This window comes from Barbus barbus (assembly GCF_936440315.1).
Source record: "Barbus barbus genome assembly, chromosome: 48".
In the NCBI taxonomy this organism is placed as follows: Eukaryota; Metazoa; Chordata; class Actinopteri; order Cypriniformes; family Cyprinidae; genus Barbus; species Barbus barbus.
Genome location: NC_136726.1, coordinates 3,525,469 through 3,553,116, shown reverse-complemented (window position 1 = coordinate 3,553,116; position 27,648 = coordinate 3,525,469). Strand labels below are relative to the sequence as shown.

General features: G+C 38.9%; 1 protein-coding gene and 1 pseudogene across 5 annotated transcripts; one reads left to right on the top strand and one right to left on the bottom strand.

The window, feature by feature from the left end:
* Positions 1–135: 135 nt before the first annotated feature.
* On the bottom strand, positions 136–20,660 carry LOC306866875 (protein LSM14 homolog A-like). 4 transcript variants are annotated; one of them, XM_079412283.1, is made up of 11 exons: positions 20,409–20,660; positions 17,883–18,046; positions 15,869–16,013; positions 15,559–15,672; positions 10,028–10,210; positions 7,267–7,347; positions 6,303–6,482; positions 5,036–5,201; positions 4,846–4,878; positions 4,524–4,749; positions 141–2,438 (listed from the first exon to the last, which is right to left on the bottom strand). In XM_079412283.1, exons 1-11 carry the CDS (start codon positions 20,527–20,529, stop codon positions 2,415–2,417), a joined length of 1,437 nt encoding a protein of 478 aa, XP_079268409.1. In that variant the 5' UTR covers positions 20,530–20,660; the 3' UTR covers positions 141–2,414. The 4 variants fall into 4 exon arrangements, with proteins under 4 accessions (XP_079268412.1, XP_079268409.1, XP_079268410.1 ...); XM_079412284.1 differs by lacking the exon at positions 7,267–7,347 and having other exon boundaries at positions 143–2,438; XM_079412285.1 differs by lacking the exon at positions 15,559–15,672 and having other exon boundaries at positions 144–2,438.
* Positions 20,661–22,760: 2,100 nt separating this feature from the next.
* Positions 22,761–26,364, top strand: LOC306866577 (protein NLRC3-like; annotated as a pseudogene). The gene is made up of 4 exons: positions 22,761–22,870; positions 24,485–25,512; positions 25,869–26,064; positions 26,191–26,364. The product of its transcript is annotated as a protein NLRC3-like (transcript).
* The last annotated feature ends 1,284 nt before the right edge of the window (positions 26,365–27,648 follow it).

Below are 27,648 nucleotides of genomic sequence, written 5' to 3'. Positions count from 1 at the left end.
TTTTTTTTTTCTTACGCAAGTCCTCTTACGTTCAACTAACTGCATTTAATGTAAACTACATTTTCATGTCTTAAAATAAACAAAAACTCAGTTTACACTAATGGATAAACACTCAACCCAAAAAATGAAAGCAATCACACAACAGATAGTAAACGGTTTATTCTTGCATCTAGTAAAAACCTCTTTACATGTAGTTGTGAACAGATACCATGCCGGGTTCACAAGGAAAGCACGTCGACCCTGATGGAAGGATTTGGTGTTAATCACAAGACATCTCCAGAACAGTATTTGCCTCCCAAACATCTCCAAGATCGATGGTTTGAGACAAGACCTGCATGCAGCGACTTCCCGTTTATACGAGTATCTCTGTCCAACATTGAACAAACACACAGCTGGAACTTACTCCGTAATACAGCCTCTAAAGACAACTCTGGAATTAAGTCAACAGACTAATACCATAACAAGCCAAATAATTATATATGCATATTAAAAAATGAGTGATAATTTAGGACAACATGGATGTTTATTAATCCTGGGTAAAGGAAATACCTTAATTTTTATTTTCCATATTAAGCAGTTAAATATAAATGGCTCCCTTATGAAGCTCTAATTAAATCATGTCCATGTGCTTTAGATGAAGAGTCACTTTAGCCGGATTCAGATAAACGTGTATTATTGGAACAAAGCATCTCTGAATTTACAAGAATGAAAAGTGCAAAAGGATATTCACACAAGACCCAAAAAGTTTTACGTCTTACAGACTTGGACTATAACATACGCTATAATCTGAAAAGAGTTTATTTCATTATCAACTAACCCAACAGTTTAAACAAACATTTAACAAAACGAGAGAAAAAAAATCATTGTGAAGTCACAGCCATACGCCACACAACCAACTCCAAAGTGAACGGAGAGTGGAGAAACTAGCCAGTTAAAACATCAAACCTTCTACTTCAGTCATAAATCTACATAAAATAAAAAAAACTTTATTCTAAATCGCATAATTTTGCTTATTCCACAGAAAAACTGTCATTGGGAGTATAATTTAAACTTGGTTACAAAATGAAATCTATCCAATCACAATGCGGTTCAAGCGACAACTAGAGCGATGCGTAGGTGTGGCTATGACATCACAATGTGCACGAGGTCACATGACCTTGTGACATCATGCTAGTGCAGTCAGTGACTATAAAACACAGCAGCTGAACGAGGAGAGACGGGAAAAGATGAACAGCATCTGCTTTACAGTATACAACACATTCTGGCTTTTCAACGGTCCAGCTTTCGCTCACATTAAAGACAGAAGAAACCATCCACTGGGAAGCAGTGCTATTGAATAATCATAAGTACTCAGGCCTCCAGCCAGCTCTAGGCTCAGTGAGACATGTCAGTTTTACGAGGTGAAGAACATATGATCTGATGCTGAATGACATGCATATAATTGTTAGCGGTAGAAGCTCAAAAGAGGCAAGAATGCATCGTCAGCGTAATTGCAGCATAGGTTTCTGTAGACTCCCAGAGTATCATTATTTCCTCTGTAGCAGATGTTTACTGACGAGTGAACGGCCATCTTTAATAAGTGCTACACACTGCAAAGTGGACCTCATCAAAAATAAATCAAACCCACAGAATATATAAACATAACTGAGGTCGCTTTCCACTGGTTGACCATATCGTGTCAAATTTAAAGTTGTGCCATTTCACTTCCGTAAGGAATCGTTTCCCTAAAGACAGCATTTGTGTTTTTCTCCATTATATCTAAAATGTCCTTTAGTGAAACTATCAATACTGACACGTCTTGAAGCGCTTGCCCTGATGAGGAACCTCACTAGAAACTACAGACCTCTTACAAGGGATTGATACATCCTAATCTAAGTCCAATGTACTACTTTATATATATATTAAAAAGAAAAATCTACTTACTACAGGAATAGTGATGTTGGGGGTTGAAGAATGAAATTACGTTAGAAAAATAGTTCCAGGCAGTCTATTTCGATGCTAAATACACTGTAAGATACTTTATAGCAAACCAGTCAAAAATAAAGCTCATTCAGTGATCAAAATCATCACGATACATTGTTCTAGATAATAATCTGTTGGCTGTAAGAAGCAGTATATCAAATTCAGGTTGAGCATTGAAGGTCAACAAACTAACGGCCCTCAGAAATCATAATATATTGGAAACCATCTGGAGATGATATTCTCAAATTAACAATTCAAAAAATAGTATATGTTCCACTCCTCAGGAAGAAATGGAGTGGGCGTTTCATTAATAGCCAGGTTTCAAGCAGTCGAACCCCAGTGCTGGTGACAGATTTACAACATGTACGTTTATCTCCTCGTTCTCAGCAAAACATGTGACCCGAGATGCAGTTCCCACACAAATCAGGTCTTCCGGATCCACTTCTTCTCATCTATGTAGTGATTTTGTTATCCTTCTAGAGAAACAAATGAAGAGAGAAAAAGTAAAAATCGCTAAAACTAAAAAACATGTATAATTAAATTTTTTCCCAAAGATACATTATCAAAACAAATGAATAATATTTTAAATGGCTGATTCTTTGGTTTATAGTTATTGTACTAATTTCCCATTAAAGAACATTTTCTTATAAATTTGGCCACAGGGTTGAATGGCTGTGCTACATAATTATTTTTTACCCATTGTTGGGATGATAGCATTTAAGAAAACATTTTTCTGTGCAGCATTCTGCAGAAAGTGACTAACTTTCACTTCCTTGATGTCAATTTAAAGACACGCCCCATTGTTGACTAGTGGGAGAATAAAGCGATAACAGGGTTGCACACTCTTTTAGAGTAAGTACATTCGACGTGCTCAAGTTAGGTGGGCCAAAATCCAAACCCCAAATTTTTGATCCCCTACTGGCCATTTGAAGCAAGGTGTTGACCAGGGATCTGTTCTTGGCTCACTATTATTCATTATTTACATACTACCCTTGCATCAAATCTTGTACAGAGTCCGACATGGTTTTTATTACCATTTATATGCTGATTACATTCAAATATACTCTGTAAACCCGCTCTATCCACTCAAATTGACAATCTCTGCTTGCATACAGAAAATAAAATAAATAATAAAAAAAATGATTCCTCATTAGCAAAATGTGACCCTGGACCATAAAACCAGTTATAAAAAAATCTAAATATTGAGAAAAATCACCTTTAAAGTTGTCCAAATGAAGTTCTTAGCAATGCATATTACTAATCAAAAATTAATTTGATATATTTACAGCAGGAAATTTACAAAATATCTTCATGGAACATGATCTTTACTTAATGTCCTAACGATTTTTGGCATTAAAAAAAAAAAAAATTGACCCATTCAATGTATTGTTGGCTATTGCTACAAATATCCCAGCGACTTAAGACTGGTTTTGTGCTCCAGGGTCACAAATGATTTTTTTTATACTAAACATTATCATTATTGTTGGAACCAAGTCACCCCCTAGAAGCATTCCTAATGACTCTTCTTTAAGACAGCTGGTACTCTTATTAGATCATCTTGTACTGTTAAAAATCTAGGTGTTCCCATTATGAGTTACGTTGTGACTCGACATTATAGGGTCTTACTTAGGAACCCGAATCTTCTCTAATTAAGAGAAAACGCCAATGAAATTTGGCATGCTGAGCCACTCCCCGTGCACACAGGGAACGAGGGTTACGTACAGAACAGACGTTTTTTATTCATCTCCACTTTCAAGCTCATTTACGGTCACCAAATCAGCATTCTTTCAATTATGCTGCATTGCCAATGCTCCATCGTTTCATTCGTGTTAAAGATGCTGAAACCATTATCTATGCTTTTGGTTCGCCCCGCCTTCATTATTGCAATGCCCTTTTCATCGGTTTACCTGCCAGTTCCATGTTACAGTATTTCTGTTGCGAGACCATTCACCCACACCAACTGCGCTGTCCACATCACTCTATAATTTTGTTAAATCTCCATTGGCTTCCGTTCGTATATCGTATTAAATTCAAAATACTCCTGCTCACTTTTAAATCGTTGCACAACCTGACTCCCCCGTAACTCTGTAAACTGCTCCTCCCTAACAGCCCAACTCACTCATCACTCTTCTCTGATTCTGGTCTTCACAGCATCCCTCAGTCTCACCTTGCTTCAACATCTCAGAATTGACATCACTTCTTAAAACTCATCTGCTTCTCTTTTTTTTTTCTCTTCTTTTTTCTTATTTATTTTCTGAATGTTATGGTTTTCTTATTGCGTTTCATTGTTTTTTCCACTTGTACTAATGTCATTCCTGCTTATATTGATGTTTTTCTTTTCTAATTGCATCTTTACTGTAAAGTGTCCTGGAGCACTAGAAAAGCAATATATAAATAAAACTTAAATTTGTGCATTCCTGCCATCTTGTGTTAGATAAAAAAAATAACAGGTCAACAATTTGTACACTATTAGAGGAAAGAGCCATACATTTATATTATAAATCACAAATATATATAAAATGTGGATGTATATGCAAAGAATAATTTGACTCGTTCATTACCCTGTATTCAAAATCAGAGAACTCTCTTCCTCCTTGACTTCCTCTGTATCCTCCTCTGAAGCCACTTCCACCAGGGTAAGAACCAAATGACCCCCGGCTGGCTCCGCGGCCCCCTCTGAAGCCCATGCCACCACGACCTCTGAAGCCTCTGCGGCCCCGCCGTAACGGGATGCCAAACGTCTCTGCGTTCATCCTCCGCTCCTCCGCCCAGGTCTGCCTCCTCTCTCTTAACAATGAAAAGAAGAAAACAAGTTCAAATACATTTTACAAATCTTTTGTTGCACGTTTCTGCACAAACCGAGGCTATTTCTGCTGTACTCACCGGGGGAAACCAGACCCTGCAGACCTCTCCTTCCTGTTTAAAATCAGGTACAATGACAAGATTTATGAATTTGTTCCCATTAAAGGTTAGGGCTTCATATTAAAGGTGTGCTGCCCCACATGATAGTAGAGCACTTTACGGCAATACACAAAGCGTTATATAAATGCATCATTCATTCATGTGTTCTGACCTTGTGTCGTCACAGGAGATGTTGTCAAAGAAGGATTTGGATTTATCATAGTAGCACTTTGGTACAAGAGGATCTTCCTCCTCAGCGTTTCCTTCGCTGTTCTGAGTGTCGACCCCTGAATCACCCTTATTATCCTCGCCATTCAAAGCCTTATCGGACTTCTCATCTGAACAAACATATACAGTTAATACACAGAAATATACCTGCATTTTTCTCTAGACTTTATACTGAATGTGCATTTGTAGTAGATTTAAAATCATAAGTGCACTTAAAACTGTACTTGCAGAAAAGAGAATATTGATAAAAAGAGCACACTTTATAATTTTCATATTTAGACATTCATTTCATATTAGATTTAAAGTTTATAGCAACTTTAATACCAGCTTAAATCAATATAAATGTGAAATTACAAATGTATTTAAACGCATTACATACAAGATAATTGCATTTTGCAAATTTACATTATAATACAATCCTAGGGCTGGTAGACCAAACCTCACGCGAAGTCACGCAGTCCGTGACGGACTGATCGTTAACGGCTGGTCTATGTGGGAATACATCGGGCAGGACATTCAGATGCTCACCTATCCTTCAGCGACCTAAAATATGGCTTTTCATCTGAAAGATGAGTCTATAAAGACTCTACGTTTATTTGTGTGCACTCACAATAACAATGAAACGTTGCACTTTTGTAAAATAAAGTAAACAGGATGCGCTTTTTGTCTCAGACACTTCGTCTCTTAAGTTGAAAACAACAAAAGCACTAGATCTATCAATAAATTACTTAAACTGTAATGCAGTCTACTTGCTGTTTTTCCCCTGACAGATTCATAATTATTATATCAGAATTATAAATCAGCCTTAATGCTTAAAATGTACGACTACTAGTTGACCAGAACAATCTTTAGTCGAGGGCAGCCCTATACATTTAATAAGCAGTTAAGTGTAAGGAAACATTACATTCTGTTTGTACTAAAGAATATTCTTTTAAAGTATATTAAATTACACTTTATTTTAAGGTGTCCTTGTTACAGTGTAATTTTACATTTAAGTACCGAGTAATATTAATTAACTACATGTGCTTACTGTATGGTTAAAGTTAGGGTTTGACTTAGAGTTACTTGCATGTAATTATGCATAATTTATTGTTATTATAATAGTAAGTGCATGTAACGTGTAACAAGGACACCTTAAAATAAAGTGTTACTGTATATATTCATTAAAAGTACTGCATTTTTTCAGCTGACGCATGGTAACCCGTTTGTACCTTTCAGTTTGAGTTTGCTCTGGAACTCTTTGTCGATCTCGTCTTTGTTGAACTGAGCGTTGGCGCTCTCAAAGTCAAAGTCTTTCTCAAACTTCATGGGTCCTTCTCTCCGCACAGGGAACCGTCCTCTCCCGCGATAACCTCCGGCGCGACCACGGCGAGCAGCAGGAGGACCACCAGCTGAACAGAACAAACACCATTATAGCTCTAGATACAAATAGACTGTCATAAATACAGAAAATATACGCATTTATAAACATTACAAGAAAAATGAATAAAATTAATGAGCATGCTGTGAAATTCCGTTGCTAATAACAAATGCAGAAAGTCTATTCTCACAGACTTTAGTTAAGTTTAGTTGTCGGTGTGCAGAAAAAGCCGTTTTCTACAGAGAAGTAATCAAGCTATATTAAAATAAAAGGTATAACTTGAAGTAAACAGTCACATAAGAATCATAAGAACACAGGTGATATCTGCATTCAGCATACGGAGTGAATCTCATGAAAACAATCAGGTCAACATTCCACCAAAATTAAAACAATATGCACACGTGCACATTTTCAAGACAATTAGGTGCTCCTGTTACAGTTTTAATTATTAACATCAGCAGATTGGTAAAGTACAATTTTAATTACATAACATTTCAATGAGACCTTTAACTCTTTTTGCACATTACAATTATGACCCTTCAGGGGAAAACGATGTCACATGTGAAGCCTACTGGTCCAAAAACCAGGTTTCTTAAATGCATTTGTTCTTTTTAACCGTAGGGTGAAACACGCTCATCAGGTTGCATGAGATTCACCATCCAGAAGTTCCTCTAGAAGAAAGGAGCTTGCTAAAAGCCACTGTGTGGATGCGTGTAAAACACAGATGACGAAGCTCTTATAAGAATCATTCAGTTTTAGCATCCAACAGCACAACATGACTGCGGTGAAAGGCTTTTGAGCAGACGAGTGATAACCTGCGAGCCGTTTAGAAGTGTCCCCGTTCCCTCCGCTGGACTGACTGGACTCGGGTACGCTTGGTTTCGGGACATCCGTGCCTGGGAGAGTATAATTCTTTAAGACATTAAGCTGTACCAAATCCTTGTAGCAGAACCAGTTTTAACACTAGCATTGTTCATATGGTGTCATGTTTCTCTATTCTTAATATTGTTCATTTTCTGAGAAGCCCTAATAAAAGGCCTGTAATTCCTACACAGAATCCATTATGTTTGTCAAGTGACTCCGTGAACAGCCCGAGTTATAGGCTGCATCTTAATGAACTACCTACCTGGAGAGCAAACTTGGGCATCAGAGGTCCAAACATTATTGTAGTACCACTAAAGGATTAACGTTCTCATTCAGTTTTTAAAACTAGAATGACAAATTAAATGCCATGGATATTAAAACACGTTCTCCAAAAGCTACGAGTAAGACTCTTAAATACGTGATTCAGTATCGCCACATTTCAGATGGAGTCAGACATGGGAACACCCAAACGGACTTCCCATTTGCGTCCTCTTTGTGTTAGTCATTGCACAACATGGTTACATGAAGAGACGGAGTTCAAATCCCATTAGGTGCGGTTCACACAGCCCATTTTTCCATGTCAATGTGCTTATTTTTTCCCTTTGTTTTTTTTGTTTTTTGTTAAAAAAATGCTAGTTGGATGTGTATGACCCAGGGCTCGGTATTAACACTTGAAAACTTTCATTAACTTGAAAGTCAATACAAAAAACAATAACTGCCTTTATGATCTAGCCTGTGTTATAGGGGTGTGCGATATATATTGTAATTGTCTTATCGAGTGTACTGCAAGAATCAAAACACCTACAGAGTGCACGCATACATTACGTAAAGTCGTCTAGGTTAGACTAGCTCACGTGCGAGTGCGTTTTCTCTGCATGATTCAGTGTTACAATGCATGAAGAATGATCAGACCGTTCAAGATATGGGAGAAGAAAATGTATATTTATATAATTTAATATGGTTTCACGAAGATAGAGCGCCGTTTTCTTTGCTCCAAAAACCATCATGATTACAAATGTGATTTTATAACAGTTCAATAAACAAGAAGTTAACATTAAGAGACTTACGTTATTTCCGGTTTTTGCTCCGTTTTACCAACAAAAATAATCCCAAACTCAGCCACAGCACTGGTTGGCGTCTCTGAGCAACATGACGGTGATTCGTTCAATCACCCGTTTAAATGATTCGGTTCAGTCGCAATGAATCACTTATTAACAGTGACGTGATGCCACTTCCTGGTGGTTTTAATTTCACATTTACAGTATTTGTTTTTTTCAAATATCAGTATTCAACGTTTTATGAATCGAAACATTATTTATTCATTTGTAACTGCAGATTAAAGCGTTCCACGTCCCTCAGAGCTGCATTAACAGAGTAAATATATCTATTCCACTTCAGATTCAGCTTCTTTGTTTCCTCTGCATTGCAAAGATTAATTTTGTTGATACTGATTTCATTAGTTTGGTAACAGCCCAAATGTCTTATACTAATTGTCTGATTAAATTGAACTAAAACAATTTAAATTTAAGTTTGAAAATTGATATATAAAAGTAGTAAATATTAGCATTTTATTTTTAAATTTAATATAAAATAATTTTATTTGTAATTAATACTCCCTTTTTATTTTAAAATACAACAGTATTCATACTTTATTATTTTTCAAATTTAACTACAATAAATTAAATTTAAAAAAATTCTCTCCGGGCAAGTAACTTTTATACTCGGACAAGTAAATGACAAATTTACCATATGAGAATGCTTAACGTCAAGCCTTGTGACCGTTGCAGTATCTCCGCCGTGAAGGAGGCGCTTATAGTGGCTATGTCTGGATACCCTGAATTATATAACATTTCTTCAAGCGATTATGACCACCTTTCTTAAAAATAGAGGCTGATATTCTCTATCAATTCTGCTGTTTGGCTATTTTCTTTTATTTCAATTATTGCATCACGTCTCACGTTCTGCACTGCAAATTTAATTTTTTTAACCATTAAGTGCAGTCTCATTTTTAGACGCCAAGATTCATTCTGCGTGAACAGCCTTAAAGAGATAGTTCACCCCAAAATGAAAATGCTGTCATTAATTACTCACCCTCATGTCATTCCAAACACAACACCTTCGTTCATCTTCAGAACACGAATTAAGATATTTTTGATGAAATCTCTGACCCTCCATAGACAGCAACGCAACTGCAATGTTCTCAGGTCCAGAAACGTAGCAAAGACATCGGTAAAACAGTCCATGTGGCATCAGTGGCTCAACTTCAATTTTGCAAAGCTACAAGAATACTAGGCCTGTGTGTGCGCAAAGGAAACAAAACTAACAATTTATTCAACAATTCTTCTCCCCGAGTTACCATCTTCCGCCATTTTGGAGAGTACCATGGCGCATGTGCGAGCTTTCTCCAGAACGTAATCAGTGTCGTTTACATTCAGCATAAGTGCGTTTTCTCCTGAACATAACGCTTATACCATTCTGGAGAAAGCGCGCACATGCATCGTGGTACTCAGATTTCAACAAAACTATCTTCATTTGTGTTCTGAAGTTGAACGGAGGGCTTACGGGTTTGGAACGACACGAGGTTGAGTAATTAATGACCGAATTTTCATTTAAGGGTGAACTATCCCTTTAAGCGTCTTTTGGAAAAGTGGTAACACTGAACTGCAACACAGTCTTGAGCAGCAAGCTTGTGGCATCTGGATTTATTCTCACCCCTAGTCTGTTCGGTGAGGTCCACAGGCGTCTGTGTATTGGTGGAGGCTGCGCGAGTTTCCACGGGGCTCTTACGAGCCGCGGCAGTGGGAGCAGCAGCGGCGGTGACCGCAGGTGCTGATGGGGCAGCAGGATCCGCTGGTTGGCTCTTTCTCAGAGGGTTCAGAGCCAGATTGGCATGATCTGTATAAAAACAATGGTGAAAGTTAAAAGACTAAAGTAATCTACCATTTACAGGTTCGTTAAAAGGTTAAGAACAGCAGCCACCCTTATGTAAGGAAATCAGTGCTGGTTAGAAGACGAAATCTGGTGAATTGTGTTAATGAAGTTATTTATTGATTGAACAGAGGTCATCACCACAATCCAGACAAACACTCAACTGTAAAGTACTTTGAGAAATTTTAAAATCACAGTTTCAAAAGACACACAGTGGCCACGTACACACAGCAGCTTAATACAGTTGTCGTAGAGTTCAGGAGCGACAACAAAAAACTTCAGGTCCTGACAACCAAACTTTAAATTTGCACAGAGTGCATAGAATCAAACTGTAGAAGTAGTTCACAATTTTTTTGACTTATGACCTACAGGGACAAGTCACAGAGGCTAACGTCAATACACAATCATGGTGGAAGTGGCCAACAGAATGGCCACCTAAACCAAGGGACATCACAGGAAACCCAAGCACTGAAAAGGAATAGTCTCATATATTGCACCTCCAACAATGGGGACAACCCAGCCTAATGGTGGACAGCTCTGGACCCCAAGGTCCTGCAGAGTTTTGCGGTCTATACAACACATGACCACAATGTTGATGACTGTGACACAATGAATCAAACACACCCACTTGGTATTCAGTCATTTTTTTCCCCAGAGTGTTTGATTAGGAGTGGAGCTCAGCTCTGCAGGACATTGCACACCTTGAGGGCCAGAGTTGCCAATCCCTGATCCAGCCCAATGACAGAAGCCAAAGTCTAAGCAAAAGTGAGAAACTCAGGAAGAGGTACGTTGGAAAGTAGGAGCTTCAAGGAAAATGGTCAAGGTAGATCATCCCACCTTGAAGATAACATTACTGCATGAGGCTGGGGCAGCTTTCAATCTTTTCTGTTTAGGGTTGTCTACGATACCCTCTAACCCCTGGAGAATTTGCGCAGGTGGTGATTGTGAAAAGTCTCGGTTTGCAAATTCTGCAGAGTCAATGGGCCTCAAAGGCACACATCCTGTCAAGCTGCAAAGCAGCAGTGACCCAGGGAAAGTACAGGTGGTGCCAAGATAAAGTATCGATGCTTACAGGATGACGCACAGTCAGCAAGGCACTAGTCCCCATTTTCCAATGTGCTAAACCGTGCCCATAGGTGTGGAGATGTACCTAGGTGGAAAGTTGTAATACTCTGATCTAGGGGTGAGGGCGATATACGGTAGACACGATTAACTGGTAGAAAATCATCAACCGTTAGAAATTTGACTATTGTCTCGATCACGGTTACACGATGTTGCTGTGCTACATGGTCATGAAAACTTATCGTTTGCAAACGTTAAGCATTGTGGTTTAAAAATAAGCGATTTTAAGCCAAGAAATTTTTGCCGCTTTATATGCCTTGAACGGTTAAATATACACACTTGTAAGTACTCATCTTTGCAAGTATCCTCGTAAACAGTAGATCTTAAGTGAAAGCAAACAGCTGAGAAAGAAAACAAGTGTAACAGTACATTGGATCCAGGCAGCTCTTAAAGTGACAGTCTAATATTCCTGCTGTCTGTCATTCATGTTAATCAAACAACAATTGAGAAAAATCTCACTGCGCTTGACTAAATCTTCTTAGTAACTTTAAGAAAATATATAGTGAAGAATATGCCGTGTTTATACATTCGATTACTTAAGAAATGCTACATTGTTTAATGTTGTACTGTAGTTTGTCAGCTTGCTTGTAATCATTTTCTTACTCATTTAAAATCGCTGACTTTACTCGTCTTTGCTGAGCTTGTGTTTTTTTTGAGCTAGTATTAGTTTTTTTGTGATATTGCCTCTTGTGACAAGAATGATGAAATTTCTATGGTATCAATGTTAAAAGTGAGAATAACTATACGGTGATTATATATTGCTCCAGTGAAATAAAATTACTCTTATCGTGTTAAGAAATTGGTCATATCGCCCACCTCTAATGTAGTGATCGACCGATATTGATTTTTTATAACCGATACCGATACCAATTATTTGCATGTCTATGTGCCCGATAACCGATATGCAGAACCGATATTTATTTACTGTTATAAAGTAAATAAATGACTGCGTGAAGTAAGTCCATACTTCACTTTGGTTTTTCCTCCTTTCAGTCATCTTAACAAAAAATGTTTTGAGAATTAGCAGTCTTTCATGCAGGGCTCTAGACTCATTCTTCCCACTGATCTCACTTTTGCACACGAGCACATAATTTGGTTGCAATTTGTTTTTTGTTTTTGCTACAACATTTGATTAATCAATGCATGCTGATGAACTTTTATCATAGTTTATAGTTATATGGTAACGAAAGTGTTCAACATTCAACTCGTTCTTTTTCATCTGTATTATTTGTGATTTAAATTTTGTGATCAGGAATTCCTTTTTTCGTGCGCTTTTTACTTTCAAATTTGCGATCTTGGTGTCACATTTTACAAGAAAAGATCATTGTCTGTTTTGCTTATATCTATACACCTTTAACTTTTTAAGACTAAAACAAAAGATGGATTCATTGTTATTCTTAATTAAAAAGCGCAACAACAATAAAACAGTACGTTGACAATGACAAACTCTTACATAACATTTATCAACAAAACGAATAAGACGAGGCATGGCACAGGACACACCACGTGCTGTACTATATACCGAGTATATTACAGAATGTTTAGCAAACTCTGAGGAAGCAAATAAATATTAATATATATTTTTTTTAATTAAGGAAAACCTCTATAGCATAACCTGAGGTAAACAGCAAAGATAACAAGCTTCTCAAAACGAAAACAAAAAGAAAAGTAAAACTAAACTGGCTGTAGCTGACAGGAGTTTTTTCTACAAGAATACCACCACGTTCACTTTCTCTGGTTTAAGAAGCGGTCTTTTACTTTAGTTTGAAAACAAATCCATCCGCGACGCGCACCTTCACGCTCGTGCTGACGCAGCGAGTATAAACCAGGCTCTACCCACTAAGCGCTCGTGCTGAAAGCACCTCTCTTCACGTGATCAGTGAAATCTGACTCCTGCTATAATGTGCTGCGGCTGGCAGCGCGCACTGTATGAAGCAGACGCTTTGGAGCAGCGCAGACCTGGCACTCGTACAAATGCGACCACATCAAATTTTAACTCGCAAACAATTACCATTTTGGTCGCAGTCTAGAGCCCTGTCATGTTCAATTTAATCTTCGTATTACAACAATAAAAAACATTTTATTTATAAAAAGCTTTAGCTGCAACACTAATATTAGCAGTAAGCAAAATGAACATAGAAAGTCTAATGTTTTCAAATGGAGAAAATAAAGGAAAGGAGTCATATCAACTTCATTTTTAACTACAGTTTTAGTAGGTTTATAAGCTGTTTAATAGGATAAAGAGTGAAGAATAATTCACTGGATAATGTTAATTCACGGAATAATATTCTCTGGAATATTGGAATATAACAAGCATTGTATTTTATTGCATTTCTCAACTGGCATGCTCTAAATTATGCTGCTGACAGCGCGGTTTATATGCCACAGAACTATAGGCTACTCAAACTGCGATCGATCGCGGAGATAATAAATAATTAATTTCCATAGAGTTGTATTAATTTAGATGTTTATAAACGAAATAATGGTTATATAGTAAGTGTTAATACAATTTAGGGTGCTTCAAAAAAGTGAATCTTGTTAAAAGTTACATGCGGTGGCCGTGCTGAGCATTTCTTGAGCATCAACCCGCTGAGTGAACTGCAATATGAAAGCGGCTTCACGAGACTAATGATGAGCATATAGACAACAGAGAGAGAATTACATTCAGCGCTTTTATTTCCAACATGCAATCATTCATGGCTGTATTATTTAATTCATGCAAAGTTACGTCTTTATTGGGAGAGGACTTGACGGATTATCTATGTGACTCCGACTTCACGAGACTAATAGACCACAGACAGAATTAAATTCAGCGCTTTTATTTCCACCATGTGCTAATTCATGGCTGTGTTATTTCAGGCAAAGTTATAGCCTATCTTTATAGGGACAGGGCTTGACAGAGTATCTTATTTATCATATTTCTTAGAGCCAAGTTGCATTTAAACTATATATCAGGCATTTATGTAATACATCTAATTTGTGCATTAATGCCTGTAATATTAAATAGTTTACTAACTACAGCAAATCAAGTACCTGCACGCCGTTGCTGTCTCATCTCCCCTCAGATGCGCTGCAATTGCGATCCTGCGCGCAATTCTGAAAACGTCCACAAGATGGCGGTGTTTATCGGGGAATCCGATATTACAAAACCGATATTCGATTATGGAAAAATGCTTAAATATCGGGAAAAATATCGGTAAATCGATATATCGGTCGATCTCTACTCTAATGCGGTACACAATCCTGGGACCAAACATAACTATGTGGTCAGAGGGAAAGAGATTTGCTCTGGTGGAGCAAGCAGAAACCTGGAACGAGGTTGCCAGGAAGCATCAAAGAGGACATCAAGTACAAGGAGCTGGATGGCTTGGATAGGGGAACTCCCTACTGAGAACAGCCACAACAATGTAGAGGCCAAGAATTATGCCATAGCACAAAGGCTGAAGAATCACCAGAAAGAATCTACTGATGTGGAACCAGAGAGAGGAACTGAGCTTGCAGCCAGGACATGAGTGATGGGTTGTCCTGTACTACTGAACCACTAATCAATCTCTTAACTGAGGGTCGAAACACATGGGGAAGGTTAGGCTGGACCTGCCAGCCAGAAGATTCTGGAGAGCAACCAAGAAAACATAGTAAAGTTTCCCATGGATTTATTGGGATGGCAACCCTATACGCTGCCATCACAAGAGGGCACTAAGCAAGATTAGCAAGCTTGAGTCTATTGAGAAGGTCAAAAAGATGAGAACTAATGTTTATTGTAGGACAATGTCTGTTCATTAAAGTTAGTCTGGTCAAGTAAATGGGTTAAACAGTTCGTATCCAAATTCCCAGTTACATTATGTCAACTTCTGTATATCCAGTTTAATGTGATTATTCCCAAATGTCTGCAGTGTGTATGTGGCCTGTAAGTTATTTAGGTTATAAGGAAGCTATTAAACCCCCTCATTTTTCCTCTGCATGCAGGTGCCTTAAAACTTCCCCCGAGAGCGAGAAGTGAAATTGTTACACATGAAACTTTCAAGAGACAACTGAGACCACCAAACTGTTAGGATCTTGCCGAGTACTAAACACGTAGCTTTATTTCACACTGATAAACTGAAAGTGTCAAAGTGTTTTGATTTGGCAGTTAGATGAACCCAAATCATTTGGCTTCTGAATAGGTTGATTTTAGCCCCCAGGGAGAGGTTTACCTTCTGCTACGAATGCACTCAAAGTGTCACTGTTGACAGCAGAGGCAACAGCACCGCTCTGAGACAGTGCTGCAGTCATGCCAGTGTCACTACCAAACAATCCCATTGTACTTCCTGTGAGGAAAGGAAGAGCAGGCACACACATCAGAGGTGCCACAGGATCATCAAACGCAGACTTAAATATCCTGTTCTGTCACTTCTGCTCAGAACCTTGTAACAAATCAATGGAGGTGTTGCAGTATTTCGCAGCTGTATGTTATTATAAAATGTTCCTAACCTTCTCAAATACAAAGCTGTGATGTGGACTTACCAACTCCAACAGTGCCAAACTGCGGTGAGACCAGTGGGCTGGGGTTGAACTGGGTGTATGGCGTGACTTGTGGACGGTTGAACAGCCCGTAGGGGTTCCCAGACTGGAAGGATGATGGAGGGGCAGTGGAGGATCCCATAGAGGACTAACAGACGAATAAAGCATGAGGTCACTGCTCAAAAACTGCTCATGAACAATGACAAACTGAAAACCAACACAATGCAATCTAAGAACTATCACACAAAGCTCAAAGATTTAATTTCTTAGCACAGGTTTTTGCAAGTTTCAGTATTTGAAAGTTAATGAGCTGCCTACCTAGACTGCATTTTTAGTACAAGTCCTTTTCTGATGAAACTACACTGCAAAAAATGCTTTAGATTTTTTGTTTCATCTTGTTTCCAGCCAAAATATCTAAAAATAAAAAGGGATAATTCATCCCCCGCTGCAGTCTGTCAGTCATATAAAATGGCAGTCAATGGGACCCACGGCTTTGAGAGTAAAAAAAAAAACAAAAAAAAAAAAGACAAAACCAAATCCACCGCGATGTCCAACTGTCCTGAGCGCGTTCACAACAGCCGGTGCGTGACGCGTCAATGTGCTCTAGCATAGTAGACGCATGCGCGGAAGCGATCTGTCGCACGTATAGGTCACTCATTGTTCACACAATCACGCACCAGCTGTTGTGAATGCGGAGGAAAGTTGAAAGTGCGGTAGATCAGAGGTAAAAAACTATATAAACACTGTTCAGTTTCTTGCACAAACTGATGTTTCGTGTCTGCCGAGCCTCAATGTATCGTCACGAGCCGCAGGGTTTAATTTGGTTTTGTCCGTGTATGTTTTTTTGTCTCTTAAAGCCGTGGGTCCCATTGACTGCCATTATATGATTGACAGACTGCAACGGTTAGAGTTAAAAATCTTTGTGTTCTACTGAAGAAACCCTTGGGTCAAGCAGATAAACATCATATTTTCATTTTTGGGTGAACTATCCCTTTAAATCAAGAAGGATTTTCTAGAAAAGTAAAAATGTTCCTTTTTTCAAAAAAACATGTCAAAATTAGTGATTAAAGTTAGAGATTTTGTGTGAAACAAGCTAAATCTGCCAATGGGGCAAGCAAAATAATCTCATTTCAAACAGAAAACAAAATACTGAGAACAAAAGATACTGAGATGTTTCTCAAATGATATTTTGTTTTTTAAATTATCTTTTGGGGGGTATTTTCACAGCCAAATTTAGCAGCACTCTGTAATTAGTTAGATTAGAAATGTTAATCGACTGAAACCCCTAGTAATTACTGAAACAAATTCATGGATTCAGTTGAAAATTTTAATCTCTGGCCAAATCCAGAAAACAGGTTTAGCAGATATTACAGAAATCCCAATATTGCCTGAATCAGTAAATGATAGAGTTAAATAATTGTAAAATAAATAAATAATAATAATTGCATTAAGCATTTAGACTTAAACATTCATTTTCTTCACTCTTCCCGTGCTTTTTTTGTTTGTTTAATCTTATGACTATGTGGTTCCATGACTTTTTTTTTTTTTTTTTCTCTTCTTCACAATAATGTCTCCATCTCAAGGTTTTAAACGTCACTGGTTGATGCAATGAAGCATTATTCTCCATTGCTTCTGCTTTGATACAACGACAGAGCCAGACACAACTAAGATTAGGTACGATTATTCAATAAACACTGCTCATTTTTTTACAAAAGTCTCCTGCTTTCCACTCTTTTATACTGCCTCTGTCTGCTTCTCTGTCTAATAGAAACAGTTATTAACGTTTTTGGATACCAGACAAAACTTCTGTAAGGATCTGGTAAAAAAAACAACAGTGGATCCAAATTCTTGGCTTTCCTGATGTGTTAAAAGGATCTAACAATAGGCAGCTCACCAGACTTTGGCCTACATGTGCCTAAAATACACTACTTGCAGTTATAATAAATTAAGCTTATTATAAACCATGTTTTTGTTCATACAGGGCACTCATTGGCCCTGAGGGTGTCCTTGTCTATACCTGAACAATGGCGGGGTCCTGAGGCAGAGAGCATGTTGGTTTGGGAGGTTCACACACCGTCAGGTCTTTGATGTCACTTCCTCTGAATATAATATACTCAAACGTCTCATCCCTGGGTGCAATGGGGCGGTCCGTGGGTCGGTCCTCTGTGCCAAAGGAGCGCACTGCAACAAGAATTAAGAGCAAATCAGGAGTTTTAAATGAGCTTACATACAAGTAATTTGAATTTAATAAAGGTCATTGACTCTAATCTTCTTAATCAGACTGCTTTTGCACAGCAAAGTCAAGTCTGACCTCACCATTTCCAAACAACAAACAGTGCTGATATATCCTCACACTGTGCCGTAACGCTAATGAAAGTCAAGTTCATAACATTTATAACAGATAACGAAACCTCAGGTCAACAGACAGTGATTTATCTTTAGGAATCATTAGTGTCTGGGACACTGTAAGTCTGGAGTACACTGCATTTTTTATATAATCTTAGATTTTTTGTGCTACAAGTGAAGTGCTCATAAAAAGAGTTGAGATTCTCAACTGAAACATCACTAACTAACAGTTTAGTTACTATATAGTTAAACCAATAAGTGTTAAGTCAGCGTGTTATCACTATTTTCCCCATAGAGTTGTTTTAATTTGATTTATCTCTCTCTAGAAATTATACAAATTAAAATAATTTCTCTTAAAATTTCTCTAGAAATTATATATTTTTCTAGAAATCAGGAATCACACATACACTCACTGGCTACTTTATTAGGTACACCTTGCTAGTACCGGGTTGGACCCCCTTTTGCCTTCAGAACTGCCTTAATTCTTCATGGAAGAGATTGGAAACATTCCTCAGAGATTTTGGTCCATATTGACATGATGGCATCACGCAGTTGCTGCAGATTTGTCGGCTGCACATCCATGATGCGAATCTTCCGTTCCACCACATCCCAAAGGTGCTCTATTGTATTGAGATCTGGTGACTGTGGAGGCCATTTGAGTAAAGTCAACTTATTGTCGTGTTCAAGAAACCAGTCTGAGATGATTTGAGCTTTGTGACATGGTGCATTATCCTACTGTAAGTAGACATCAGAGGATGGGTACATGGTGGTCATAAATGGATGGACATGGTCAGCAACAATACTCAGGTAGGCTGTGGCGTTTAAACGATGCTCAATTGGTACTAAGGGGCCCAAAGTGTGCCAAGAAAATATCCCCCACACCATTACACCACCACCACCAGCCTGAACCGTTGAGACAAGGCAGGATGGATCCATGCTTTCATGTTCTTTACGCCAATTTCTGACTACCATCTGAATGTCGCAGCAGAAATCGAGACTCATCAGACCAGGCAACGTTTTTCCAATCTTCTATTGTCCAATTTTGGTGAGCCTGTGTGAATTGTAGCCTCCGTTTCCTGTTCTTAGCTGACAGGAGCGGCACCCGGTGTGGTCTTCTGCTGCTGTAGCCCATCTGCTTCAGGGTTCGACGTGTTGTGCGTTCAGAGATGGTATTCTGCATACCTTGGGTGTAACGAGTGGGTATTTGAGTTACTGTTGCCTCTCTATCATCTCTAACCAGTCTGCCCATTCTCCTCTGACCTCTGACATCAACAAGGCATTTTTTCTCTTTTTCTGACCATTCTCTGTAAACCCTAGAGATGGTTGTGTGTGAAAATCCCAGTAGATCAGCAGTTTTTGAAATACTCAGACCAGCCCGTCTGGCACCAACAACAATTCCACGTTCAAAGTCACTTAAATCCCCTTTCTTCCCCATTCTGATGCTCGGTTTGAACTTCAGCAAGTCGTCTTCACCACATCTAGATGCCTAAATGTTGAGTTGCTGCCATGTGATTGGCTGATTAGCTATTTGTGTTACCAAGCAATTGAACAGGTGTACCTAATAAAGTGGCCCGTGAGTGTATATACATATACACATATACATACACACATACATACACACACACACATATACACACACACACACACATATACACACACAGCAAGAAAAAAATTATTATTAAATTTAATTTAAAACAACAATAAGAAAAAAGTGTGTCAGTGTAACGTTACTGCTTGTGCTCAAATAAATAATCTTAAGAATGACAATCGATTACTTCAGAGACTTAACAGAGACCACAGTTTCAGCCAAAATATCACAGCGACTAAAACTGTGGTGACTTTGCATTAGCCACTACTAACGTTATCAATTTAAAAATAAAAACAGTTAAAAACACAATAGTCTGCTTACACCGTTTCAACGGGATCCCACACGTATGATTGTAAAGTAGTAGCAATAAGACTAACTCTGGTTAACATGTTTATAATAGCATCACTCTTAAAACAGCTACCAGCTGCACAAATCCTCCATTAAACACAAACCTGCGAGAAACCCTAGAGACAGACCGCGTTTACACACTTCAGGACGCGTTAGTCGACACTGCTGTCTATGTAGGGCAGCTCACTGCATTCGAGACACAGCCTAAAACACTAACTCTTAAAACAAAGCGCGTGTTGTGTTTGAGGAGTGTAACGTTACCTTTAGCGAGCGCGACGGTGGAGTTCTCGGTGTCGATGGTGTAGAGAATGCCTTCATACCGGATCTCCGCTTTACTGATCAGACTGATCTTACTCCCGATATACGGCGTGCCGCCGCTCATCCTCTCACCAACCTGCGATAAACCGAGAGAGAGAGTGTAAAAATACAGCTGCACTTCACAGCATCAACAAACCGCTGCTGCGCCTGACAGTGTTTGCTAATGAAACATGGCCGCCTGCATTTCAGGCCATCAGGCGGAAGTGACGTCTGACCGCCTTCGTTTCGTCAGTATCAGGGTTTCCCAACTTTTTCCTTTTTTTTTGGTTTGATCTATCTACACTCTTCGCTTCAAAAACTGAAACAGAGATCGACTTAACATTACTTTGTTATTTTTCCTCACTGTAATTGTTTGAATAGGAATTTAATTTTTTTAATATTCACAAATGCTAATTTTCCTCAATAATACGCTGATTTAAATCATTTTCGTCATGCCTTCAACTACTAATTAGGACACTAAAAACAATAAGCAATAATAATAATTAAAATTGTATGACGAACTTTTGAGTGTAAATCGCTTTGGATAAAAGCGTCCGCTGAATAACTAAATGTAAATGTAAATAAATATAATTTAATTAATTGCTTTATATTTAATTGTGTATTTTCTTATGTACTTTTCTATGTGTTTATTTATTTGTTTGTTTGTGTTTTATTAAATTTAATATTTTATTTTGTATTAATTTTACATCGCAATTCCTTACAGTAAGATCAGCCACCCCTTCTGTATTAAAATACATATTCATGTAGCAGATGCTTCCATCCAATCAGACTTAGCTACAAATGACGAATACAACAAGCAATACAATATTAATACAAGTTATTATTTTATTATTGTTGTTGTTGTTATTATTATTATATTATAATACACTTTAATTTCCTGTAAAGCTGCTTTGCAACGAGTTTGACTGAGTTAAAAAGAAAGTGAGGTATTAAAAAGTGATATGCCAAGGGTCCTGAGCAAGCGTCACTGTCAGTGAGAAAGCATTGTTTTTTATTGTGTGCTGTTCCTTTAAAAGAACCCGCTGTTCTTTATGGTTCATGTTGCCTGTTCATGTGGCAGAGCTGCATTGCACTTGGTTTAAGAAAGGGACATGAAAAATAATGCTCACAAACAGAGAAATGTGGACCTACCTGGAGCTAAAATGATTTTATTTTCACAAGTAGGCAGAAATCTATATTGTGAGGTAAGTAATAAAATATGATTGACTTGTTAATGTGAAACATACTGTAGGCTAGTTATGTACTGTAGGTATGTTATAAATATGAAATTATTCAAACCTGCAGAGACTGGAATATTTATTATTATTATTATTTATTTATTTGCATTTATAACAGTTTAGTGGCATATTAAAAGTGATAATGTCAAAATGTAATATTTTGGAGTTACAGGATTTTTTTAATACTGTCATAATTATTCATCCTCTGCTCAACATTGCTGCTTTTAAGTCACAGATTTCTATGGTAGAGCACAAAATCGTGTTAAAACACAGTTGGAAATCCTTTGAAAAGTCTATAACAAAACTTAATTAGCTCACACACACACATGCATCCATTTAGCCTATGATTTGTTAAAGTTGAGCAGCAAATAATACACAAGTTCTTAGTTTTATTACATTAGGACGTGTACGGCTACAAGACATTCAAGTTTTCTAGAGAAACAGCTGACAGTGCTGCATGTTGTACCTGAAAAACACTTTGAAGGCGTTGAAGAAAAAACACAATGTTACTACTAAATTATTACCACTTAAATGTTTGACCGGAGCAACTAAGAAAAAAGCCCTCAATATACTGCTGAAGAATTGTGAGACTTGATAAAAGAATTCTATAAGTGTCATGAATGGAGGATGATCAGAGATAGTAGGGCTGATAAACTGGTGGATACTGACACAATGAAATCTTGTCCCCAGTAAAACATTTCTTCATTTTAGGTTGATTAATCGTGAGGACTCTGACTTCTCTCTGCCCAGCGGTTTGTCAATGAAAAGTGAGCGGTCTTCTTCCCGACATCCGTGGAGAACCAATCCCTACAGAACTGAAGTATGTTAGCAGTGGGTTCAGCAACAGTCCGTTCCTGTTAACATCAAGAATGTAACAGCATTTGATGCATTTATATATTAATTTTAGTCCTTCGACAAATGTGACTAAGTCACTTGCTCAGAAAATTGTGTTGGGGAAGAGTTCTGCATCACAAGAAACCTGCTGGCCTACAGACACATCTGACTATACAGATTGTTTGATAGAATAAAGTTTAACATTATCAACAAATATGAATAATGTTTTAAAATTATATTTGTCATGTCGACTGACCCACCAAAAAAAATAGTGTCACGCAACACCAGGAGCGAGGGAACGAAGGAGCGAGGAGACGAGTTCAACAAACAGACTTTTAATGGATCACAGGGAACGTAGGAGACCAGAATGACATACAACAGCCAACAGAAACACAGGGCTTATAAACAGGGAGAAAACTAGATGATTAAATCAAACACACCTGGAACCAATGATTGCAAAATAGGAACTGAACGAGGACAGGAAAAAACAAATATGGGCACGAGAGGAAGGGAAACACAAGACACAGGACTGACACCCAGAGCCGCTGCAGATATGACTTATTTTGACCTCGTCATAAATGGAAATTTGCACAGCCCTGGTTTGTAAATTGGGGTAACCTAGTTATTTCTGCATTTTTTCAAGTGCCGCTTACTGTGTGCTTACAGCATTTCTCAAAACCATCACTTGTTCCACTGGTTTCTACAGTGTACTTAGGCTTAAGGTACTTTTACATTTCCCAAAAGCAAGAATAAGGTTTGGTAACACTTTCTTTTAAGGTGTCATAATACGGAGTAATTACCTAATTAATTACTTCTAGTAGTCATTGTACTTACATGAAATAAAATGTACTTATCATGTAACTAAGTTATGGAAAAGCCTCTAATTACAGTTTGTAATTATGTAGATGATGTAATAAGCAGCTACTGTTACACATATGTAACAAACCGAGTCTGTTACACCGCTACTAGTACACTTACATACAATCTTGATACACTTTATTTTAAGTAGCTTATGTCTGTGTACTTACATTTGTAATTACGTTGTATAAAGTCTGCAACACATATGTAACAATCTTTTTGGTTACACAAGTTTCTGTGTAACAGACTCGGTCTGATACATGTGTGTAACAGTAGCTGCCTATTACAGCTACATAATTACAAACTGTAAGTACAGGCTGTTCCATAACTTAGTTACATGGTAAGTACATTTTATTACATGTAAGTACAACGGCTACTAAGTACTTAACTAGGTAATTACTCTGTATTATGGACACCTTAAAATAAGGTTTTGGCTGTTTTTATGATTGCATATGCACTTTATTCAGCCCACAACATAATTTCCTTTGACAGAAACATATGAATGTATGTCATTTATAATTAATTTATTTATAGCTTGGACAAGCCACATAATACTGCTTTACCCATGACCAAGTCATGTGTCTCTGGGGAATCCATCTATGTCTTCCCCGTTATCCTTTAAGGAAGAAACCCCTGAACACAAGTGAGCTCACAGACCTCTTATAAACATACAGATTCTGCCTCAAACAAGTATGTTATAAAAACTCACTTCTTTTGAATATGTCTTTATTTCAGGTTGGTTGAGTTTAAGCAGTCAATGGATTATCCTATTGACTTCAGCAGAGAATCAATCCGTACAGAACTGAATTATGTTAGCAATTTGTTAAGCAATTATAAACGATTATATGCATAAAAGTTTGCTACCATGAGATACATAAAAATGCTTTTAATGCATGTACATATTTAAATTTGCGCGTCTGCCTCACTTGCAAATTCTTCAGAAGTCATACACACCCATATTAGAAATATCTAATGTACAGGACTTCTTTCTTTCTTTCTGCTGCTTGTTCATTGTGCACAAGAAAATAACACACACTTTACCTTTAACAAATATTTTGTTTAACATCATCAACAAAACCTAATAGATTGCCCGACTCTCTATCCCAACAGGAGTTGCTCCAGTGTGACAGAATCCGTCTCAGTCGGTGTCCTGCTGACAAACCTCATCTGCAAGAACTCGCTTCCTTCTGCATTAGTCTGATAACCTCACGACCAGCTGCTGCAGGTCAAATACCACCTGACCTCATTGACCGTGTGACCGAGATACGAGGTTTCAATGACTCCCACAAGGAAGAATACTTCAAGAAAAAAATAAGTGATCCAGACTTGTCCTCCAGGATAATCTCACACTTGAAGTCTTCGAAGGTCCTTCACATCATGTGCCACATCCCAGTGTTCTCTTGGATATCAGCTACAGTTGTCGAAAGAATGTTTCGTGATTCGGAGAGTGGTGAAATTCCCAATACCCTCACGCAAATGTACGCACACTTCCTGATGTTCCAGATCAAGCACGGGAGTCACAAATACGATGAGAATTCCGAAGCCGGTTTGAAGTGGGATAACCAGACCACATTGTTGCTTGGAAAGTTAGCATTCCAACAGCTTGAAATGGGTAATTTAGTGTTCTATGAATAAGATTTGAGGGAATGTGGCATTGAACTCAACGTTGCATCATTGTATTCAGGAGTTTGTACCCAAATCTTCAGAGAAGAGGCAGGACTGCTTCAGAAGAGGGTCTTCAGCTTCATACACGCAAGTATACAGGAGTTTCTGGCTGCGTTGTATGTATTTCTTGTGTTTGTCAAACATAAACGAAACGTCCTCAGTCAGACCATAAATGCTAAAATCATAAGTACTTTCAAAAAAACCTCAATGCATGAATTTCTGAAGTGTGCAGTGGATAATGCTTTAGCAAGCAACAATGGACATTTGGACCTTTTCCTTCGCTTCTTGTTGGGACTGTCCCTTGAGTCCAACCAGACTCTTCTTCAGGGACTCCTGACTGAGGTGTTAAGCGATACGGTAAGCAGCATGAAAACAATTCAATATGTCAAGGAAAAAATCAGGGACCACCCTTCAGAGGCAAGAAGTCTTTTCCATAGCCTAAGTGAGCTGAAAGATGATTCTGGTTGAGGAAAGTGAAAAGTGAAAGTGACGTGACATGTGGCCAAGTATGGTAACCCATACTCGGAATTTGCAAACCCATCCAAAGTGCGCACACACAGCAGTGAACACACACACACACACACACACCGTGAACATACACCCGGAGCAGTGGGCAGCCAATGCTGCGGCGCCCGGGGAGCAGTTGGGGGTTCGGTGCCTTGCTCAAGGGTCTCACCTCAGTCGTGGTATTGAGGGTGGAGAGAGCGCTGGACATTCACTCCCCCCACCTACAATCCCTGCCGGACCTGAGACTCGAACCCACAACCTTCAGGTTACAAGTCCGACTCTCTATCCATTAGGCCACGACTGCCCCTAATGTATCCCGAAGTGCAGAACTTCATAAATTCACATGGTTTTAGTGGTGGAAAGCTGTCTCCTTCACACTTTTCTGCTTTGGCTTACATACTGCTGACATCTGCTGAAGAACTGGATGTGTTTGACATGTCAAAGCTCATTCCGAGCATGACCTCAAATGAGGGACTCTTGAGATTGTTGCCAGTCATCAAAGCATCCCGATCAGTTATGTAGGTATCTCACTGGTTATGCCAGGAATGTATTCTACCCAAGATTGCAAACGCTGATGCGAATGCTTAGTCAGCATATTCCAAGAATACAGTACTTACCTAACCAGCTTTTGTTTTTCCTTTTAGTTTGAGGTGTTGTAATGTGATAATGGCTGTTCAGGCCTGGCCTCTGTTCTTAGTTCAAGTCTCTCATGTCTGAGAGAACTGGATTTGGCTTCAAGCAATCTTCAAGATTCAGGAATAAAACAACTTGCTGCCGGACTGGGGAATCCTCAGTGTAACCTAGAGACTCTGAGTTAGGAAGTAGACTGTGAAACAGCTTGCGGTAGCCACATTGTCAACGAAAGAGCAATTTCCTTTTCCTCCGGGTTATACCCCTTCTTGCCAGCAGCCAGAAGGGGTATCAAGGGGGTATAGGGGTATACCCCCTTGATACCCCTTCTTGCCAGCAGCCAAGAGACTGCGGTTGGGAGAAGCGATGCTTCTCCACGCATCTCTGGCTAGTCCCCCTGGGTAATTAGGGAGTTCTGCGAGGATGAGTCAGAACGCGATGCCTTCTGTACCATCCAGCTCTACTCCCCTCCTCTGCACCACCGCGGTTCCGTCGATTGTTCCCTTGGTGCCACTTGTACTATGTCTGGGGGTGGGGCTTGCACTGCCCAACCCGTCTCGCTGGCTCATTCGCACAATTCAACTTGGCTATGCGATTCAGTTCGCCAGCCGACTTCCCAAGATCAGCGGCATTCTCAAGACTTCGGTGGCAGTCCGAGACGCACCTGTCTTGCACGAGGAGATTGCTGTCCTCCTGGCAAAGGATGCAATCGAGCCAGTCCCTCCAGCCGAGATCAACCAGGGGTTTTACTGCCTCTACTTCATCATACCCAAGAAAGACGGTGGCCTTCGGCCAGTCCTAGGTCTGCAAGTCTTGAATCGGGCCCGTCTCAGATTCCGTTCAAGATGTTGACGTAGAAGTGCATCATCAGATGCATCCAGCCCCAGGATTGGTTTGCAGCAGTTCACCTGAAGGATGCTTACTTTCATGTCTTGATTCTTGCTCAACACAGGCCGTTCTTACTGTTTGCGTTCGGGGGGTCGGGCATGGCTGTACAGGGTCCTCCCCTTCGGGCTTTCCCTGTCCCCCCAAGCCTTTACGAAAGTCATGGGACGAGCCGGCTGATCCGGAGTCGATTCGGGAAAGCTCAGGTAGACCTGTTTGCCTGCCAGTTGTATGACTCCCTGACCGAGGCCCCCTCGGCACGGACACACTGGCACACAGCTAGCCTCGGTCAGGGAGTCATACAACTGGCAGTGGGAGGACTTGTGGTTTTATGCAAGTATGCAATCCTCAGCGCTACTTATGATTGGTTTCGTGTTCCAGAGTCACATATAGATTTTATCATCTTGAAATTTGACCCAGAAACTTTCTTGAGATTCTTGAGAACTTTTATATTTATATTACAATACATTTATCCCAGTACAAATGGCTAATTTAAATGTCCACCTCACAGATTTATGGATGGAATAATATCTGAAAATCAGGCCCCTATGGATGACTCCCACAAACAGGATGCTCTACCTGAAAAT

Excerpts from the sequence above, each read along its gene's own strand:
- LOC306866875 (XM_079412283.1), bottom strand. The coding sequence starts at position 20,529 with ATGAGCGGCGGCACGCCGTATATCGGGAGTAAGATCAGTCTGATCAGT. Across the intron at positions 4,879-5,035 it reads ATCTCCTGTGACGACACAAG|GAAGGAGAGGTCTGCAGGGT; the intron begins GTCAGAACACAT and ends GATTTTAAACAG. Across the intron at positions 2,439-4,523 it reads TCTCTGATTTTGAATACAGG|AAGGATAACAAAATCACTAC; the intron begins GTAATGAACGAG and ends TTGTTTCTCTAG.